The sequence below is a fragment of the Scatophagus argus genome, chromosome 20, assembly GCF_020382885.2.
Source record: "Scatophagus argus isolate fScaArg1 chromosome 20, fScaArg1.pri, whole genome shotgun sequence".
Taxonomy (NCBI): Eukaryota; Metazoa; Chordata; class Actinopteri; family Scatophagidae; genus Scatophagus; species Scatophagus argus.
In genome coordinates, this window is record NC_058512.1 from 2,503,985 (window position 1) to 2,525,127 (window position 21,143).

A 21,143-nucleotide genomic window follows, 5' to 3' on the forward strand; every position below is an offset into this window, starting at 1 on the left:
TTTGGGGAATTACAGCAGCCACCTTTCACTATGTTCTGACCCTTTCTGGACTAAATGATTCATTGAGAGAATAACTGGTGGAGTAATCACCAATGAAAATAATAGTTAGTTACAGCCCTACCACTCCAATAAAACAAATTCATCAACCATTAAATCAAATACGCATGTGATCAAGTTGAGTTTTACTACTTTGTACACCTTATGCACTCATTCATTCTTTGATAGATGCCAGTGTTAGAAAGACTCAGCTGATAAGAGCAAGAGCAGGGCAAACCCGCTTAAATCAACATTACCCAACGTTTGCCAAATTAACTTCTCAGGTTCGCCGCTCAGGAATGAGGCGGTGACAAGAGCCAGCCAAGCTAAGGAGCTCAGCCACTCACCACTGACTTCAAAACAACATCAGGTGCACAAAAGTTTACCTGTAGAGCTTCTGGATAGCGTGAGCCGACGTCTTTCTGACGTATGGGGACAGGTCAGCTGCTGACTCCTTGATGGCCAGCATCATGATGGGGACAATTATGGGGACACGGATACTGGACAAAACCCTGAGTGCACTGGCCCGGATGAACTGGTTTGGGTCCTAACATGGAAGAAAACCACAGTGTCAGTGTCCATAGGACAACACCCACACAGTGAAGAATATTTTCCAAATAATATCAGTGTTGTCTAATCCACAAAGCTTCTTGGTGACCCGATACTGAAACGTCACAGCCTTTGAGCAGAGACGGATCGAGACCAGAACACATATGTTACCTTGAGGGCCCGCTGGAAGGTGCTGATGGATAGCAAAGCCAGGTCCTGCTGCTCCTCTGCATACCTCACCAGGTACACGTATACAAGCTTCTTCAGCTGCAAGGGACAGGTAAATCAAACAGCAAGAATGTGAAAAATCTGTAAAGAGAAATGAATGCAGTACATGGAGAGAACTATGTGAAAACACAGCTTAAAAATGAAGCAGGTTTATGTGAGAGGAAGTGCTGCATGTTTTCACATCTAATAAAAGATAAAAGTCTGCAGCTATAAAAAGAAGAAAATGAACAATACTGAAAGAAACAACAGGGACAGTCGTCGCCCTGCTCAGTTCTTCTGCAGGAAATTTGAGTTTATTATTTGGTGTAGAAAGTTTTCCTGTCTTAATATCCACGAGCTGCAGACTCAGTTCAGTGTTGTTTCAGGCAGGCTGCAACATTATGCATTTTGTTCCTTTCAGAAATTGCCAGTGAATTACTTTCCTCTCCACCTTGTGTTTTGGCTTCTTCTACATTTGTGCTTTTGTCACAGGAAATCCTGTGATAATATTTGTCCCACTGCATGACAAGCTAAACCAGAGGCCAAAGGTTGCCCCTCTGCTTAGTCAAGTCAGCGACTGAGGAGTACAGAGACGATTTCTGCCTGTGAATCAATGACGGATCTGGAACAAAAAGTGAAGAACGATGATTTACTTCAGGAACTAGTTTTAATTTCATTTAAGAACCGATTTAAGGTCGAGGTCAGAGGTAAGGTTACATTTTAGGCAGGACCACCAAGAGCTTAATTAGCAATCAGCACCATGCTTTCTAATGCAGCGAGTATCGACCTGCAGCGGTGCTCCACAGTTCTCAATCATCGTTCTGGTCATTACTGTGGGAATTAGTGGCATTACTCACTATAAAAAGGAGACACCATCCATCTGCCCTCAAGGATCTGGTTTCTATGACCACAAAGCACACGAGTGATTTCATTTTGAACCGCTAAGTAGGCGACTAAAAGGGCTCTAGAACTTGTTCGGCATCAAGTAAGATTCTTGGTGTTTTGTGTGATATTAAAATAAAGTGTGGCAGTAATTACAGAAAATAAATGGCACTGATGTGACATCACGCAACACTGTCAATAACCTGCATGCTCTGGTGCTGTTTTCTAATTAGTGGAGATCAATGGCAGCTCACAGAGACGAGGAGAGGAGAGATGAGGGTGGTGAATGAGGGAAGAGGCCTTTTTTTAAGATATACTGTAGGTGAGGGAGGTGGAGAAGAGCTAGGAAAAGAAACCGAGAGAGAGAGAGAATCTCGCTCTACCTTAGCAGCTGGTGGATATGAGGTGGGAGACAGAAGACGTGACTGTGGGCTCTCTCCTCCAATTACAACCACCCACCTGCTCCCCTACCCTGCCATGAGCCGCTTCGGCTGCATGCCTTGCACACAAGCACCCGGCGGCTTCGGGCCCCCCGCTCGCATGCTGCCCCTCACGCTACCTGATTATTCTGCTGCTGCTAATCAATATTCACAGGCTCTGGCCATGGGAACCCCTCTCGAGCAGTTGCTTAGTGTTTGCTCATTCACTGGAATAGACTGTGCACATGGCTCACACATTACATGATTTGGAGGTGGTGTATTTACACGGGCTGGCAGTTTCTTATGGCGCCTTTATGCTGCTGAGCTGACTTGTGATTCTGATAAAACGCTCAAGTCTGAACTAAAAACGAAAAAAAGAATAACTTCATCCAGCCACAGCCGGTGCGGACAACGTAGACTTGCTTCTCACTAAAAGGACTGTTGCAGAATAAATTTCAATAACCTGTGAGATTCTAATGGAAAATAAGACTGAAACTGTTCTAGTTGAAGCCGAACGGTTAAAGAGCTCGTTGCATGTCTTCTCCGTCTGTCTCCTCTTGTTTCCTTGTTTCCTTCCTTCACTTTTGAGTGTCCAACAAAAAGGAAGCAAGATGGAGGACACTGGATTGACCTTCTTGTGTTAGTTGTTCTTTTGTAATCTGTAACAGTATGTGGGTAGACTTCCTCTAATATTCTTACATATTTGTCCAGTAGTGTTTATTTTATTATTAGTCCTTTTCTTAATGAATTCAGTTGTTGTTCTTGAGTAAATTTTTTATCTATTTATTTAATATCTCTTCTGTGACAATCTCTTAAATTTGTCTGGTTTACTTTGTACAAAAACTAACATTCAAAGAAAATGAATGAGTCAAACACATAAACACAAACTAAAGACAAGTTTTCAAATGTCATTAATCCATATGAGCCTGATGTTGTCCTGCATGAAAACCCATGTGTGTGTCACACGACTATAAAACTATAAGTCGATAATGATTCTCTTAAATATATTTCTCAATAAGTTCATACCTCAATGTTTTTACTCGCAACGTTCTTCACAACAGCTGGAAACAGCTCTGACGAGTTCTTCCCTTTGGCAATCAGCTGAGAACAGAAAAAAAAGTTTCATCCCAAATCAAGTCACTAGAATTAAACTCAACAGTTGCTGCTGTTAGCAAATTAAAAGCTGAATTCCCATGATGCACTCACCCCAACGATCCTCTTCATGGCCTCCAGTTTGAGCGACTCCTTGTTGCTCTCCAGCATCTCTTTGAGGTCTTCATTCCTGAGGACAGACAGCGCTGTTACACACACTTATTATTACAGAGCGCTGCTGAGATGACTTCACTAATCAGCTTCAAGAGGTAGAGCTTAACCAAAGGTGCTGTGAAATCTGTGTGTGCACAACATCTGTGTCAGCTTCACAGATTAGAGAGCAACACATGCAGGAGTCACACTGGCTCCTGTGTGCCAAACAGCTCTGCATGCTGTTCGGCCTCTAAGAGCCACAGTGAAACAGTAAACTGACCACCGGCGAGAATGCTTCACTGATACAGCATCGCAGCAATTTCTGCTAAAACTGCCCTGCACTCACATGATAAGACAATGCTCATTCCAGGGCTGATTCGAACACATGTGGTCATTGTACAGCTACACAGGTCGCTTGTTCCAGAGGCTAAACACTGAGAGAGGATGGAAAACATAATGTGGAAAGAAATGCTACCAATGCAGACAGGAATTAAACCATGATAGCCGTGAAGACACGGACTGCTGAAAATACTACTGAAAATATCTCAACAACCATCGGATGAGCTGCAGTAAAATTTTGTACTAACGCTCATGGTCTACGGGGGATAAAACCCAGTAACTTTGGTGACTCGTCTGACTTTTCATCTAGTGACGTCTTTAAGTGAAAATTTTAACCGGGGTTACAGTCCCATCAGATTCAAGTCAACTTTTAGCAAATGTTAGCACGTTAAAAAGTAGTGACCAAGGGAAACATACCTGCTGAACATCAGTGTGTTAACTCTGTCAATGTGAGCATGTTAGCATGCTTGCATTAGCATTTTGCTCAAAACACAGGCTCATGTCATCGCTGTTGACTGAACTGTCTCGATTCTATTCTTATGCTGTGATTGACCATGAGCCATCAAATGTAATGCATTTTCCATTTTATTACACTTTATGAGATACAATAATCTTATGTCACTGTTGTCCCTGAAGAGAAGTTTTATACAGTTTCTTTTAGAGGTCTTCTTTCGAAAACCAACCTGTGAGAGTCCAGCTGACTGACATTAAGAAGAAACAACAACCTGAACTAAAAAAAAAGTCGAAGTAAAAGTAAAATAAAAACCCACACAGGTTAAGTCTCTGTCAGAGTGCTATGTGGTGATCTCACTACAGTACCCGGCTTTGGGAGTCTCCTTGGGGCTACTTTTGGTGTGTGTGAGGGCCTGCTCCTCCTGGCTGAGCTCAGACTTCAGGGAGAGCTGTAAGTTCTCAGCAGACACCAGCGCCGTCCTCATGGCTCCCACCGCCTCCAAGCGCAAAGAGGATAAACCGCCATCCATAACACCGGCTCTCCCGCCCTCAGCTGTCCAAAAAACACCCGAGTCCACTCACCAACAGCCAGTACACTTGTTCTCTGTGTGTGTCTGACTGTATTTCAAAGACCTCAAGAGCGAAACAGAGCTGTGGTAATCACTTTCCTTCAGGCTGTGTGCCCTGGCTTTATTTACAACCGCTGTCTCGTCTTGTTCTTGTTCATAACTGTCAAAGCTGGGAAGAGCGGAAAAACAGCACAGGCTTCACTGGCGTTGCGTCTGTCATTCACTTCTCCCTTCCTCTTCTCTTGGGCAAAAAAAAAAGAAAAAAAAATCACAAGATGCTCCGTCAGCTCGCTAATGGCAAGTCATGCTGGTACTTGAGGGTGGTGGCGCCTGCTCACTCCCGCTGCTGTCGTCCACATTCCTTCTGAAGCTACCTGCTGAGGTCCACGCTTGTTAACTTGTTACTCCTCTCTTTACGTACATGTAAAACTTCCTCTGGGAACTGGGCTGTTTCACCTGCCTTCTGACTCTGTGTGTGTGTGTGTGTGTGTGTGTGTGTGTGTGGTCACTTCCCTCTCAGGGGGAAAAAAAAAAAAAAAAAAAAGGAGGGCCTTATCTACACTGGTGGGTAAACACCGAGCCACTTTTCATCACCTCCGCTGCACAATAATCGACTTTAGCTTGACACCACTGAGAGCACATACACTGCCAAGTTTGGCTGACAAGGCCAACAGCGCAAGCTCACGTCAAAGAAAACAGGGCCAGGCTGAATGCCAGGAAATACCCTTAAATATTACAGGATCCTGGAGGGGGCAAAACTTGAATTCCTAACTTTTCTGTGGGAGAAAATGATTGATATTTAGCAAAGAATGAGTGACTTGGGACATATTAGCATTTAAGCTGATATGGTAAACCTGTTAGCTAACAGCTGCGTACTTGAACATACAGCACATACAAAGCAACATTAGCCTTCATTTAAAAAGTGTTTCAAATATATTCTCTCCTTTTATCTGTTTTAGTCTCCTGGGGGAAATATCTGGCATGTTTTAGCTGCTAAATGCTCCACTACGTTCACAAACAAAGTGAAAAGAGGCTGCATGGCTCTCAGTCACCTCCCCAGCCTCCACGCAACAAAAAGCCGAAAGTCGGCATCACTTCTGGCTCACTATAAGCTTTTCAGCTCTTTTCCCCATCACTGTTGACATTTATCATAATATCCTTTACTCACGGTGGTTTCTCATGCATGTGTATCAAAACAAATTGATTTGCGCTGCATTAATTGAGCTCTGCATTTCGACGCGATCTTTGGGGATTTGAACAAAAAGTATTATCAGATGACAGAGTTGGACTGGTAGTGGATTTTTACAGACCAGCATGATGATAAGCAGGAAGAAGCCAATAGCTGACAAATCGGCCGATTTTCCAGTTTGTCTTTTTAACTTTATCTTAACTTTGTGCTAATCTGGTCTTGTTTCTGTTTGGCCTTTCTGTGTTGTTGTGTTGTTTTCCTGAGTATCCTGCTTTTCCTTTGTCTGTCAAAGCCCTTGGTGATATCTGTTTTTTTATAAAGTTGTTGTTGTTTTTGGACTGCAGAGATCAGTGCCTCCATGCATCTGTCAGCTACATTAGCCTACAATTACTTTGGATCTCATCATCATGTTTTCTTTTTTGACTTTAGTGAAAGAAAATCACATCCTCAGTATTTTTTTTCTTGGATGAAATGCTAAATCCATTTCGGTTTCATTACTGTCACTAATTCAAAGATCAGTGCCAATAAAACAACACAGTCCAAGTGCCAGAGGGGAGAACGACTGTGACAGTATTCCTCCATTATATCAGAAGTGTTCTGTGCGGTAAATGCACTGTACTGTATGACGCAGTTTAAATGAACGTATGACCCTGATATAAAAATAAATACTCCTTAATTTGGTTACTCACTATAACTGACAAAATAAATCTACCACAAGGTCCATTTAGAGGCTGTTCTACTTGACTCTGACAAATCACAAGCAGCTACAGCATCTGGGGGTCATCAGTGTCAATGAAATCCAGCCTTTGTAAAGGGCAGACATAAAAAGAAAATACTGTATGTTTGTTTATGTCAGAAAAGGAATAACTCATAAATCATCTTCAGTGACAGCGTGGAAAATGAATGCAGATGCAGTTTGATCAAACACGCAGGAAACCTTGGAAAATACACAAGTCCTTGTTAAAATATTTGGATTTACCACTGGAGAAGTTTGCCAAAGAGAAAGTCTGAGGCCAGCACAAGTCTGTAGTCCAGGGAAGCAGTCAGAAAAAGAATTGTAAATAATAATAAACCAAGCACATACACAATCCAGATTCACCGCAAGAAAAGGTTTTAGCGAATTCCACCACAACGAATAGACAGTGACCAATGACTACACGCACCTCAGTCCTCTTCATTCAATCTTTTGCTGAGTTTTCTGGTCAATAGAGTCTCTTAGTGGGCAGGACGTTATGAACAAATAGGCCAACATAAACTGAGCTGACAGCCATCTTCTGAAACTAAAGCTGAACATCAAGATCTTGACTTTAATGCCGTTCAAATAAAACCGTTCACACGACAAATCCATATGCCCAAAGCACTCAGCCAGAGTGAAACCGCTCCTTAGTCTCAGATAATAAATGTGTCGCATGTTTCCATGCCTGGCTAAAGCCTGGCAGAGAGACTTCAGTCAATAAGCAGAGGCCTATCAGACTACAGAGCGTTGCAGGAATGTTCCTTTGCCCCTCACATGAGACAAACATTCAGCAGTTTCAAATAACAAAAACACAACTATCGAAACAAGCTTTAATTAGCAAATATGAGGAGGACAGAGCTTGTGTGCTTCACTCATATGAGAAACAGATACGCACACAGCCTTGGCTTTTAGAATCATGTCAGGCAGACAGAAGCATCATTCATGCTGTCTTCCTGGTTCTTCAGCTTGGCTTAGAGGTAGGCAAACATATGACCTAGCCTCGTCTAACTGGGCAGCTGCGGGTCATGTGAGGCAGCTTAGAGGTTCACTTTAGCATGGTAAGTAACACTTAACCAGCTGCCAGATTACAGGAATTTTAGTAACAGCATTTATTGTTGGGATTAACACAGAAAATACATACTGAGAGCTACCTGAGAACTATCTGAGCAGCTCAAATCAACACGTGTAGAGCTGCTGTGCAGTGTCCTCTGATAACTACCCACTAAGGGAGCATTAAACCAGAGTAATTAAGCATTGAAAACTCTTATTTTACAAGGAAATTACAAAAGGCAAAGGAAGGTTATACTGATGATTGGCTGCCCTCTGGTGGCACATTTCTGGAATGACATTCAAAAACACGACCAGTGATTCAACAAGGAAATGTAGAAGCAAACCGTGATGTGATACAGTAGTATAAAACACAGTCTGTCAACCTTGGAAACTCTACTACTCTAAACTAATTTGAGTGTTAGGCCCTTTAAGACAGACTCCTGCCTCCAGTCTTGTCCAATCCTGTATTTGCTGCATTGCAATGCTCTGCAGTTCTCTTCTCATGTTTCTGTTAGGCATTTGACTACAGTATGATAAGGCACGTAGTGATGAGTCCAGTCCAACCTGCAGGCTGAAGTGTGTTATCGTTTTCATATGGTAGGCACATGTGGGCTCATTCGATGCAGGTTTAACACATAAGATAATGATAAGTGAAACAAAGAGCAGGAGGGTTTTGGTCATAGATTATTTTCAGTATTATTTGGTAGAAGTCAAATTCCAATGTTAATGTGTGAATTTAGGCAAATCTGAACTGTGGGCACTTAAATAAAGAACAAGTCACACCTTCTTGAAAAAAAAGAATGAAGCTCACTCATTAATAAAAGCACACTGGTGTAAATACTGATCAAACTCGTCTTCTTTTCCAGGCGTTGGAGACAAACTTGGCAACTTTGAACACATCAAAATTAAACCATTATTCCGGTTTTTCATGATCTGGAAAGAATATTTCAGGGATGTGTTGAGCTATTTCTTGCGGACTGTCTCCACACGCCAGAGTGGCACAGTACAAAAGAAAACTTTCACTTTATGCCTCACCAAAACCACACGACTCAGACACTCTGCATCCCAACTGAACATTTCTCAATAGAGGAAGAAAAGCAGTTCTCAGATGTGCAACTTAAGACTCTTGGCTTCAGTATAAACAAGACAAGTCGTGTGCACGTCTGTTTATAACTTTATACTACATGTTGCAGCTGCCTAAACCTCCTCACACTCGCAATTAGCGACTTTATCTCAAGGGAAAAACACTACAACACAAGGGTTAAACAGAAGAACGCGTAAGGTAACGAGACCGCCATTGAAACGCATCTAAAGCGAGAACAGGTTCGACAGTTGACAGCGCTGTAGCAAACGGCTAACGGTAAACGCCACCACCGCCTAGCTTGTTGATGATGCAGGGTCTGTCCGGCCTCTTTCAAAGTCAGCTACAGTGTACGCAAACCGTTTAAAGTTCACCATAACCGCCACACCACACCACAAACGGACAATAGGCGGAACACATGCTAAGCTAGCTTACTTTTTGAAGTCAGAGCTGAAAAGTCCAAAAGCTGCTCCGGTGCTGGAGGAGGTCGGGATACTCTCCTGACCCGCTTCCACGGCAGCCTCCGCTCCTCCTTGGTCATTGTACAAGACGCCCGTCGACATGCTTGAGTTTTATAAAGTGCCCGATAAGTAAACTTTTATTCTTCTGTTCGTCCGACTTATAAACTGCTCATAAATGTAAGGATATGCTAGTGTAACGTAGCGTATAAAGTTCCTGCAAAGCCAAACTTGTCCGAGATTTCACCCAACTTTTCACACGCAGTAGCGGAAGTGTGAGTTGGACAAGTTGGTGTCACATGACAGGGCTTCTGCGGCGGACTGCACATAGAGCTAAATTGCCTAGAAAAACCGTACTAGTCCGTACGGTGCCGGTATAGACTGGCGTCTCGTTTAGAAATTCTACATCTATGGTCGAAAGCCTTTGTGTTGCCAAGGTAACAACGGCACCGTGAACCCTGTCAGAGGGGAAGAAAGTGAACAAGAACTACGTACCAGTCAACGTTTTTTTAACGTGAAATATATTCTACGGGTAATCTGCATAGTAAATGTTTTAGTGTTGGTTGTTTTAAATGATTCGAGATTAGATTATTGTACCAAAAATATCAGATGTCCCCTCAATACTTGCTCTGATACTTGTCACTGAGGGTGAATTTTAAGAACTTTCTTAATACATATATGTTGTCGTTTTCTTCTTATTTCTCTACATCTAGGACGTGACGTTTCTCCACTTCCGCCGGGCGTCTTGTTGTATCTCATTTGATCTGCTGCTGGTGACCAATCCTCCACGTCGATACGATCTCTGGGCTCTGTCAACACTTAAGTTCACCTCCGATCGTATCTTCTCCTGCGCCTACCTCAAAGCGAGTCGTTTTTTATGAAGTAGTTCGCAAAAACTTTGGTTATAATTGTTAGTTCTGTGACACGTTTAACGGAAACGACTCGAGCCATCCTCTTAGGAGAATGTCAGATTTCGACAGCAACCCGTTCGCAGACCCGGAGTTTAACAACCCGTTCCCGGTAAGGTTAGCTATAGCTACGTTAGCCACATTAGCATTAGCTTCTGTGTTATCTGGCATCAGTAACAGGTTGGCGTTCCTCAGGTAATGGTGGTTCTGTGTTAAACAGCTGTGAGGATGCTAACAGTAATGGTAATCGCAGCCTGAAAAGACGTTGGTACACTTGCTGGGTGGTTTTGGTCAGAGTCTGCCACTCGGCGTCGTACACTAACTTTACCTGACTGGTGTGACATAACATGGAAAGTATGAGGGAGTGTTGTGTCATCTAGCTTCATGTCTCGTGTTGGTCTTCCTGGTCACACGGCAGGTGTTAGAGTAGGCTGGGTGCTTTCTCTGTAAAGGGAACATGCACATAATTCTTTTTTTGTTTTTAAGTACGTTCCTCTTTTTGTGCATGTTTAATTATTTTTGTGCATGTTAAAAGTGCAGTAATAGACTGGATTTGGAAATGGATTTCCATTCTAAGTTTGAAATTAGATTAGACCCCCATAATGGACTTTCTATACCAAACCACAGAGGATGATAATAACTCAACCTGAGGCCCAGGATTTGAGGTGATTACTCCTGCATAGATATGTTTTAAATGGGCCATTAAAACAGTGAATGACTCCCTCTCTGAAACAGAGGAGTAAATGAGGGCAGGACATACAGCAGTGCTGTGGTTGAGCATTTTTGTCACTATGCTGTCATCCTTGTGTTAAGCTTCCACTTTGACGAGCCCACTGTGATGTTTCCTTCTTTATCTCATCGTATCAGGTGTGCTGAATGTGGGCATCAGGGCAGCAACCACAAAGATTAGGAGGTTAATAATCAGTCAAACACCATTCTGATAATCGATCAGTTTTTTAAATATATTTCTGTGAGTTTTGGACTGTGTGACTTTGTCACTTTGGTATTCAGGAAGTTGTGGAGTATAGTGACAAGGTTATTTTTCAAATGTGAAATTTCTGGGACATTGTATTACTGCAGTTGTCAAAAAAGGCTGAGTAAAGTTACATGATGGGTTGTGTTAAGAAAGTTAGTTGTGGGTGATATATGATTGTCTGATTTTTTTTTTTTTTAAAACCCCTACTAAAAATCCTCAAAGATTAATAGATTTAAGTAATTAATGCTCGTCATAAGCTGCCGGAACCAAATTAAGTTTGTCTGTGTCGCAAACCAGAATTCACATTTTTAAGATGTTATCATCATTTTAGATTTATGAATGTATGAAAGGACCAGTCAGGTAATCAGTCAGTTCATTTTCTTCTGGTTGAATGAGTATAAAAAGCCATCATAAGTCATTCGCCCGTCTTCTTCTCTCAGTGTGTGGCGGTGAAAGATGCTGATGGCGTAGTTTGATCCTACAGACGCATGAGGAGGGAATTATTCATGGGGGCCACATTAACATGCTGACATGACAAGTGAGCCCCTGCTGTTCTGCCATTTTTCTGTCGTTTGCTGGCTCACGCTTGTTGGCCTGAGGAGAAATGGAGCTTTGTCTCCTCCTCTGAGCTATCTTCAATAGTTCATGAAATCATATGGTGCCGTCATGGCGACATGTGGTGCCAGGAGCCCCTCTGGCACCTTTCCTGTTAAATTTCATCACTCCCAGTCATGTATCACATTCTGTTTTGGCCTATTTCTCTGGATGTAGGCTAATTACAGAACTCACTCCCCCGTGTCAGTTAATAGAAAAGCACAGTTATCTCATTGTGTTTCCCCAGCAACCCAATCAGATGTGAAAGGTTACATGCAGAACGCGGACTCCAACTGGTTTTCATTCTGCTGACCCAGCAATGCGTTACACACCGGAGCTTCACCTCAAAGCACAGCAGCGCGAGTGTTGAAGCCTTGGACAAAATGCCATCAACGAGTGGACTCGTGCACCTGCTCATGCAGCACAAAGTCTGTTTTATTTTCAGCTAGCGAAGGACGTCGTGTGGTGCAAATCGTGTCTTGTGAGGTGACAGGAAATCCATTGCTATGAAATGATTTTTTGCACAGGTGGACCATGTGTGGTGATCATTTGATTTTTTTTTTGTGAGTGTAGATTTCAAGACGAACACTTGACACTGGGTGAATGTGCATGTGTTTGTTTGGCTGTGCAGCAGGGCGACATTAAAGTTTAAACACAACATGCCCTGAAGTATTTATGAGCCCGGTCTGGTGGCGAGTGGCAGCAGAAGAGACACTCCCAGAAAGTGAGGAGTCAGAGACAGTGAGAGGACTGGACGAGGACAGGACTGCAGCAATACGCAGACTGGATGTTGATCTTGAATGAAACTGGTGCATGACTGACAGCAGCTGATGGTAAGCTTATTCTACAAACAAAGGTGTGGTGATGTAGCCTAGCTGATGCCTGCAGGAACAGGATGTTACCTGCCAAGAAGGGGAAGATATGAGCTTTATTTTATGGTATGTGTAGTTGACTGCTTGCCACAGAGAAGCTTTCAGTTTTGGCTCCCTGCTTTACTTCACTCTGTGTGTTGAGTAACGTTGCTTGTCTTGCAAATGAAGAATGTGCTTTAAAAGGATCAGAAAGTGTTTTGGCTTTGGTTCTTGTGCTGAGCACGACGTACTAGAGAAACACAAACCTCCCTTTTTATTTCTGTCTTCAGCAGCAAGAAGCCCCCGTCCCCCACCTCTGAAACTCTTGGCTATTTATAGACATCTTCTTGTGAAAATTATTGGAATCATCCCGTCTTTGCCTCGATTGAATTACAGGCCTGTTGCATTTTGAATAAAGAGGGCTGTTTGGCCTCAATCTGGCAGAATAATGGAGGGTTTTCACACTCACACGAGTGTGAGATTTCTGCTGCCGTCCTTGGTTACAACACAAGGATGGACATGTCAGGGCTGTTGTATTCTGTCAGAATTGTCCCTAACACTTTTATCAGCTTTTCTTTGACAGTTTATCTTGTTGAACGCCTTCTCATGCGAGATCTTTTCTCTTCATCTGTTTCCTCAGGATCCATCAGTGACACAAGTACGACAGGCTGCTTCTCCGGGCTTGGAGGAGTACAATCCCTTCACAGATGCCAAACCAGTGAGTACTTTTGCAGCCAACCTGGTGGCAGTGAGTTCATACATCCAATAGGTTTGAGAAACATTAACAGGATTCAGAGGATTGATTACTTTTTAAAGCTATACGTGCTATTTCTGACTTTAACGTGAAGCAGTTTCTATGAGAATTTCATCCTCACTGACAATTAAAAATCACATCATACGTTTGGTCGTGGTTCATTATTTAGCCCTCATTCTCTCACCACATGCAGTCATGCAGTTCCACAAGATAACATGAAGAGCGTTGATCAGAGAGGTTTCAGCCTGGACGTGAGAACCTGTCGAAGGGCTTGCAACGTTGATTTGTGGGGTGGAGGGATGATAAACAGAAACAGAAATAAGAAAAATATTATTCCGCTTCAAGTCTTTTTCTCTGACTTCCTTCTGTGTTGGTTTCTTTTTTTCTTTTAAGATTTTGGATAGTTTTGCCGCTTCAGGCCTGTAAACGAGCTTCTCAGAGCTTTCAACGAGTGGTTGATTTGCTGGAAAGTTTTGTTAAAGATTATTATTATTTATTTGTTACCCAGCTGGGAGTTAAAGTCATTAGATGTCACCTGGGAGGTTACACGTCTTATTCTGCCTCTTTGTAGTCTTTGTAGTCGTTACACCACACTGTTAATGAGTCGTGATAACAGGCGATAAATGCATATGTGTGTCCCCTGTTGATGGCGCAGGCGCCCAAGACTGCAGGATCCACCGTCAACACGCAGCCCGCCATCATGAAGCCCACGGAGGAGCCTCCAGCCTACTCACAGACACAGGTATTACTGACCACAGCTGGACCTCGTGCAGACAAAGTAAGACAGTGTGTCTTACTGTCCCCAGCTTTATGCTCTTTGACTCGCAGCAGACTCTGACATGTGTGATGGTTCAGTCCGGCGTCGAAGGCAGAGATTCTGAGCGCGTGCCGAAGGCAGGAAATCCATTAACGTGACAGCTGCCTCCATGCTGAGCGCACGGACTGAAAAGTCGCCCGGCAGGAGGCCGTTCCTGTCTGTGGCTCGGCGTTCTAGAGAAATCCAGGCAGAAAGAGGAAATAACTTTTGCGTCTGGTTTGTAGGCAGCACTCCTGGGATCTCCTCCTGCTGGTGCTGCCCCTGAGGAGAATTGGATTTATTCTAAAAGCAGAAACAGAGAATTGAGCTGAAAAAACAGTCAGACACACACTCCTGTGCTTCTACACAGTGTGTTGACATCTGTTTGATTTTGTGTGTGTGTGTGTGTGTGTGTGTGTGTGTAGGAGCAGTCGCGAGGAGCTGCTGAGCTGTTGAGGAGGCAGGAGGAGCTGGAGAGGAAGGCTGCAGAACTGGACCGCCGGGAGAGAGAGATGCAGTCGCTCAGCGCTTCAGGAGGTCAGCATCAGACGCCAACATACGACTGATGACGACTGTCATGGCTGCAGAAGTTCTCAGTCCAGACACACTCGAAATGATTTCTCCCAACAGCAGGACCAGTGTGGCTTCGTGATATTTTTCCTTCTGACCAATATTTTTAAAGTGGCGGTTTTTAAGACATGGCCTGGATATTAGTAACATTATCGAACACCTTCTGAATTTAAGTTTCTGACCAAACTTTAATTGCCTCATCAAAAACTCACCAAAAGCGTCTTGGTTTGTCTTTGATCGCCTCTGGTTTGGTCGAAATGAATCCTCAGTTCACCAAGTCAGACGTGAAAACATTCCAGCTCTACACGCCATTTTCACCTGCTGCTGATGCCCGACAGCCTCTCACTTCACACCTGTGCTGTCCGCACCTGCCCGGACAGGTGACTGCAAGTCGTGATTCTGTCTTGTGTCGTTTCAGGCAGGAAAAACAACTGGCCTCCCCTCCCAGAGAATTTCCCCGTGGGTCCGTGTTTCTACCACGACATCACAGTGGACATCCCCGTGGAGTTTCAGAAGACCGTCAAGATCATGTATTACCTCTGGATGTGTGAGTGCCTGTTCTTACTCCTTACTGTGCTGGATTGTGATGAAGTGTTAGTCCCGAGGGCTGTGAACTAACCATCAGACGATGTGAGCAAAGAGTCGCACAGAACAACTGTTGACTCTTAGTCAGACACAAGCCATTTGAAGATGCCGGCTTCGGCTTTGGGAAATCATGTTTTTCCCAGTTTTCAGATTAATTCTTTTGTCTATGAAGTCAGTTAACATGCAGGCCTGCAGTCACCAAAGTAATCACCGCTGAGACCCCTTGAAGACTTTCGGTCCTAATTCAAAGACATGAAAAGGACAAGAAGGTCACTTAATGCTCTCTAAAATCACTGGTGTGCCCCCTTTTGCTGTCACAGAAAAGAAGGTTGCAGCTGTGAAATTTGTGAGGGAATCTTACATTTATGACCTCACATTTGTTCAAGGTGCTTCAAAACCACCGCATGATTCAGAGAAAATCCGACATTGTGAATGTGTAGTGTACATGGATGTTGTCTGGCTTGTCCCAGTTTGGATACGACTGAGCCAGAACAAAAGCCTCCTCCTACAAGCTTCACCCCTCGTGGTGGTAAAACAGTTAAAGTTTCCTCCTGTGATTCGGGGAATGAATGGCTTCAAGTGGCTTTCAGCGGCCACATGACGAGGGCACATGGTGCAGTCATGTGGCCTGATGCACCCGCTCGGTCAGGTGGTTGCTGCTGAACGTTGCCTGCAGATGGGCCCCCCCCCCATCCTTCACAGCTTAGTGTCTGGCAGAAGAATTTCATACTTTAGGCACCTCCCCCGCTCGCTTGTGCTCCGCCAGCCGGCAGACTCGTGTCATTTGTCACACTGGGATGTGAACTTCCCTCAGATCTACGCTCTGTTAAACCCCGCAGTCACCTTTAGGACCCCAAGAACAAATGGTAATAATGAATTCTTCACCGTGCGAGTGTGCACTCAGCTCCTGCACAGTTGAAACGTTAAGCGGCGGCGTCAGGTCACAAGACGAACAGCCGTGCTGCAGCTGAAAGCTCAGCGCAGAAACTCAGTGTCCGTGTTTTCTCGTCCCGCTCCAGTTCACACAGGGACGCTGCTCGCCAACATGGTGGGCTGCATGGCCTGGTTCATCGTGGACGCGTCACGTGGCGTGGACTTTGGCCTGTCCATCCTCTGGCTCATGCTCTTCACTCCGTGTTCGTTCGTCTGCTGGTACAGACCACTTTATGGAGCGTTCAGGTAAACGATGTGAGAGTATTCACCTCGGACGTAAAGACGCTGCACTCCATGAAATGGTGTTCATTTCCTGTTTGTGCTTCCTCATCCCGCAGGAGTGACAGCTCCTTCAGGTTCTTTGTGTTCTTCTTCGTGTACATCTGTCAGTTTGGCATCTACGTTCTGCAGTCTATCGGCATCAGAGGCTGGGGCGCCAGGTGAGAACACAGGAAGAGAGAGATTTTCAATCCTACCACTTTAAGTGTTTAAATCATATCTAGAGACATTGATTGACAGATAAATTGATGTAAATAATCTTTAGTTTGGTCTAGCGTGGTCATTTCTGACCTCCCTCCCTTCAAAACAGGATGCAAATACATAAATCAGCATTCAGGTATATTTTCAACAGCAGGATGGTGTGTGTGTGTGTGTGTGTGTGTGTGCGTGTGCGTGTGCGTGTGTGTGTGTGTGTGAGAGAGAGAGACTGAGATTTAATGGTTTTCCTGTCTGCAGCGGGTGGATCTCAGCTCTGACCGGCCTGAATCAGAGCATCCCAGTGGGTATTATAATGATCCTCATCGCTGCTCTCTTTACCTCACTGGCTGTCATGTCCCTCATCATGTTCAAAAAGGTACAGCAGACCCAGAGGAAGATTAAATGGCTTCTGTTCAAGTCCCTGCAGCTGTGTGTCATCTCATTTCACCCTCCTCGTCCTCGTTAGGTCCATGCGATGTACCGGACCACCGGCGCCAGCTTTGAGAGGGCCCAGCAGGAGTTTGCCACCGGCGTCATGTCCAACAAGACGGTCCAGGCTGCTGCTGCTAACGCCGCCTCCAAGGCGGCACAAGGAACCTTCAAGGAGCAGATCTGATTGGCTTGGTGAGCTCGCTCATCTCTCTGTCCAACCTTCACCCAGCACATCTCTGCTCGTCTGGCTTCCACTTGAGCCAGCTGTCCTGTTTGAGCACACGGAGAGCCCCCCCCTCCCCCCAGCCTTCTGACAATATCCATGTGAGGGCGGCCATGTTGTCAAACAGGACCACGACTCACTTCTGTCCTCTTCTACCTGCCCCACCAACATTGTGCACTCTCATCATGGCAGACTCTGAGAACCACTCACCTGTGCTGCACTCCGACTCCCACTGAACCAGTGTGCTCTGCTTCATGTTCTGTGTGTGTGTGTGTGTGTGTGTGTGTCTAACTTAATGACTATTTGTGTGCCTCTTTAACTGGCCTGTCTGTCCTCTGTAGACAGATCGTAATGTAGCTGAATCAAGTCTGACTTTCTGAACCTGCCCGGGCTTTTCCCGATGTCTGTCGTCTTAGAAGTTCTTTGCGTCATTGGCTTCCTGTGTGTCCTTTGAGTTATCAACCTCATCACTACTTAATGTTTTTAAATGTATTTATTATCGGACAAATGGAAGACTTTTAGTCCTCACTAGACGTCGGTTAATGCACAAGAAGCCGCCTTCTCTGATTTATTTTGCTGTTTCCTCTGAGTACGTAACTGAATGCTGCTGCCCCCTGGTGGAGTGACTTCGTATTGTCAAAGATGAATGCTGTGCATTCCAGTTCACTGCTTTGCCTTCGACTTTCTGCTTTCCTCTGAATGTGGTTTTAGAAAGTGTTTAGTCTTCCTCAAAGTGATGTGCTACTCCACATTTCATTTGTTAAGTATCAAGCACTGACCCCTGTAGACTGTTATTTATCAAATATTTACTTGGGTTCTCAAATGTCTCAAGAACCATTTGCATTATTACCAGGAAATCTGAACAGTTTCTCCCCAGAGGATGAATCCTAATGACTTGAAGGATAACTATTGTGATTTTATCTCCACAACTGTCAGACGCAGTGCCTTGACATGTGGTTTAAGTTTTCATCCATCAGCTGGTCTAAATATAAATCTTTCCAGTACTTTAGTTTAAGCTCAAAAACATCCTGATTTTTCCCCTTAAAATAAAATAGTGAACCTGGCCAACAGTAAACCCGCTTGGCCAAATAGCACGTTAGCATTTAGCCACACCCACACCTCACAGCGCTGCCGCCATAGCTGCTTTAAGAGGGACTGATCACTTCGTTTCATGTCTGCGGACTGTCGTCCTCACTGACACTCTGCCGGAGGTGTCGTGTTCAGAGGCCGCGTGCTCAGCCAGAAGAGAAGCTCCGGAAGTGCGTTGAGACGTTTCACGTTTAAATTTGTCCTCAGCAACTAAATTTGATTCCCCTTCACCTTCACCTGTCCAGTTCATACATGCAACAGCTGAGCTCAGCATCCTTTTCAGGTGAAGCCTGCTTGTCGTGAAGAGATCCGCGACTCCTGCACATACAGCTGCGTGTTTCTACAGCTGATCTGAAGGTGAAGGCGTCACTCGTCTCCGGCTGTTCGTGCGCGCCGGACACTTACCTCAGTTTTACTCAGGATGCATGACGAGGTTGAGAGTGTGTGGAATTTAGACTGGGCCTCGTTTTTTAAAACACATGTGCTGTAAATCGGTATGTTGCAATAAAAAAAGACTTAAAAAGATGACAGAAATGGCCAGTGATGCTGGTGTTGTGTATTCATCATTTTGATAAATGCGGATTGACTGTCGCTGAGCTCAGGCGGTCGGAGCCCTCAGACGTGGACCTGCTGAAATCATCCTGTCTGTTGTGTCTCATGCTGCAGACCGCGAAGCCTTTTGTGTGTACGTGTTGTGCAGGGGTGTAACTAGAGCGAAACTGGCCTCTAAGTCTTAATCCATGTGTGAGGGGACGGGGGCAGCTGTGGGTGTGGGATCCTCCTGGACCTCCTGGACATTTTTCAGCTTCTCCTGCCTTGTGTTGCCCACTTTTTCTTTCAAACAGATTCTTGCTGGCTCTGTGTGGAGCCGTGTGTGTGTGGGACAAAGCAACATGAGATTGTTCCTTGAAACAGAAGAACGAGGCCTGCAGGTGGCGCTCTTCTTTCCGACTCGATGGTAAATGTGAGACGTGAGCTCTGTGATGTTCTGTAGGTGGACTGTGGCTTCGAGTTGTGCTTCGTAATCAGCTTGGTTTGTGGTAGAAACACTGAGAATGAAATTAAAACTTTGAAAGCATCTCTGACTGTAAAACCTAATCAAATCACTGATTTAAGACGTAGTAAGAAATGTTTGTATATTTTGTACCATTTACAGGCGGTCGGCCCTTTGCTCTGAACTTTGCTGTCAGCTTAAGACGCACTCTGGTTTCGCCTTCAGTCGCATGTCGAGTAGCTTGAGTTTTGTATATTTATTGTATTAACACTGAATAAAGTTCCTCTTCTGTACGTGTTTCATGTGTGAAGTGATGCTTTGACTCAGTCTGAACCTGTTTTTTGTTTAAACGTGCCTGCACCAGCAGCTGATGACCACAGGAGGTCAGCATCAACACTGAGTTTAAACAGTATCAGTCGCTACTTTGCCCGCTACCACCAAACAACACGAGTTTTTGAATTATTCTAACCACATTTGACATATGTGTAATGATTTTGTCGGTTGGACAAAACAAAAGCTCTGAAGGAGTGACGGCATTTCTCACAGATGGATTACAAGACAATCCGTCAGTGGATTGATGGAGAGATCATCAGTAGTTTGTGAAAATGTTCATCAGCTGCAGTGATATCCAACAGTCACCTCGCTGGCAGATCTTCTCACGTTTTCATGTCTCAGTAACAAAGTGACTTGTCGAGGTTCAGCTTCGTTTCTTATGGAGGTCACTGACACTTCACTTCCAGTGCACATTGAAAAGGAGTCCATTAAGGATACTGATGCAAGACGGCAAAAGGTGTGACAAACCCTGTTGTTAGCCTGCAACAGAGGAAGAAGTACTCCTTCCACGACAGGCCAAACTGAAGGCCCCTGGCCTGAGTTTCTGCTGCACTCTTCAGACTGCATGATTTGTCATGTGCTTAATCTGGAAGTCATCAAGCACTGTGTTTAGTTTGAGCGCGCTGGTGGAGGAAGGGAGCCAGAGACCTCAGTGCAGTCCACATGGACCGAGGAACATCTGGGGAGGTTGTTTAGTGATTACACACACACACACACACACACACACACACACAGACACAGGTAGTGCACGTTCAGTGGCATTTGTTAGCTGGGGGGAAAAAGAGGTCATCTGCAGCTCGGTTCATCTTCACACAGCACAAAGTGAGTTTCAGACACACATGGCAGTGAGGAGCAGCATTTAGCAGCTAAAGAGCAAAATATTTCCTTCAGAAGGCAAGTGACCAAAACATTTAGTCATGGAGGAAGTACTCAGATCCTTCAGTTAGGTAAAAGTACCAGTAGGACAAGACAAAACTACTCAAGTAAACGTCACTCATTCAAATCCCTAAACACATAAAACAGGCGTGTCAGCAGCAACATGGTATTAAAGTATCAAAGGTTAAAGCACTCATTGTGCAGAATAATGGCTGTTAGATTGGTAGTACTGATATGCAAGCCAAGGACACAAGCCAAACAAATCATCTTATCATATCGTGTGCTTCTTTATGTCAAAGGTAAATAACTAGGTCAGCCGTCACATAAAAAAGGTACAACATTAACCTCTGAAATGCAGCGGAGTGGAAGCATAAAGCAGCACAAAACGGAAACGCTGACGTAAGGCACCGTGGACCTTCCTCTACACGTAAGGGCAGCACTTGAGGAAGCGCACTCAGTCGAATACGAGGCGCTCGCACATGAGTCGAGTTCTGCATCAGTGGAAAAACTGATCACCCGCTGGCTGGAAAACGCAGCCA

General features: G+C 44.5%; 2 protein-coding genes across 8 annotated transcripts in view; one reads left to right on the forward strand and one right to left on the reverse strand.

Moving 5' to 3' along the window:
• The window catches only part of ap3b1a (adaptor related protein complex 3 subunit beta 1a), a 45,388-nt gene extending 35,902 nt beyond the window's left edge, over window positions 1-9,486 (reverse strand). The window contains exons 1-5 of the mRNA XM_046374358.1: window positions 9,191-9,486; window positions 3,300-3,375; window positions 3,120-3,194; window positions 757-852; window positions 423-583 (exon numbers count right to left, since the gene is read on the reverse strand). Of these exons, the coding sequence (XP_046230314.1) occupies window positions 423-583; window positions 757-852; window positions 3,120-3,194; window positions 3,300-3,375; window positions 9,191-9,318 (536 nt within the window). The 5' untranslated portion in view covers window positions 9,319-9,486. The remainder of the gene's footprint in view (window positions 1-422; window positions 584-756; window positions 853-3,119; window positions 3,195-3,299; window positions 3,376-9,190) is intronic.
• Window positions 9,487-9,654: 168 nt separating this feature from the next.
• LOC124051236 (secretory carrier-associated membrane protein 1-like) lies at window positions 9,655-19,688 on the forward strand. Of its 7 annotated transcripts, none has more exons than XM_046374360.1 (10): window positions 9,655-9,757; window positions 9,927-10,233; window positions 13,183-13,290; window positions 13,952-14,038; window positions 14,518-14,629; window positions 15,081-15,209; window positions 16,267-16,426; window positions 16,519-16,620; window positions 16,916-17,033; window positions 17,124-19,688. In XM_046374360.1, the coding sequence occupies exons 2-10, from the start codon at window positions 10,177-10,179 to the stop codon at window positions 17,271-17,273; spliced, it is 1,023 nt and encodes a 340-aa protein (XP_046230316.1). In that variant the 5' UTR covers window positions 9,655-9,757; window positions 9,927-10,176; the 3' UTR covers window positions 17,274-19,688. The 7 variants fall into 7 exon arrangements, with proteins under 7 accessions (XP_046230316.1, XP_046230315.1, XP_046230317.1 ...); XM_046374359.1 differs by having other exon boundaries at window positions 9,655-9,745; XM_046374361.1 differs by having other exon boundaries at window positions 9,655-9,745; window positions 13,183-13,260; window positions 13,943-14,038.
• The last annotated feature ends 1,455 nt before the right edge of the window (window positions 19,689-21,143 follow it).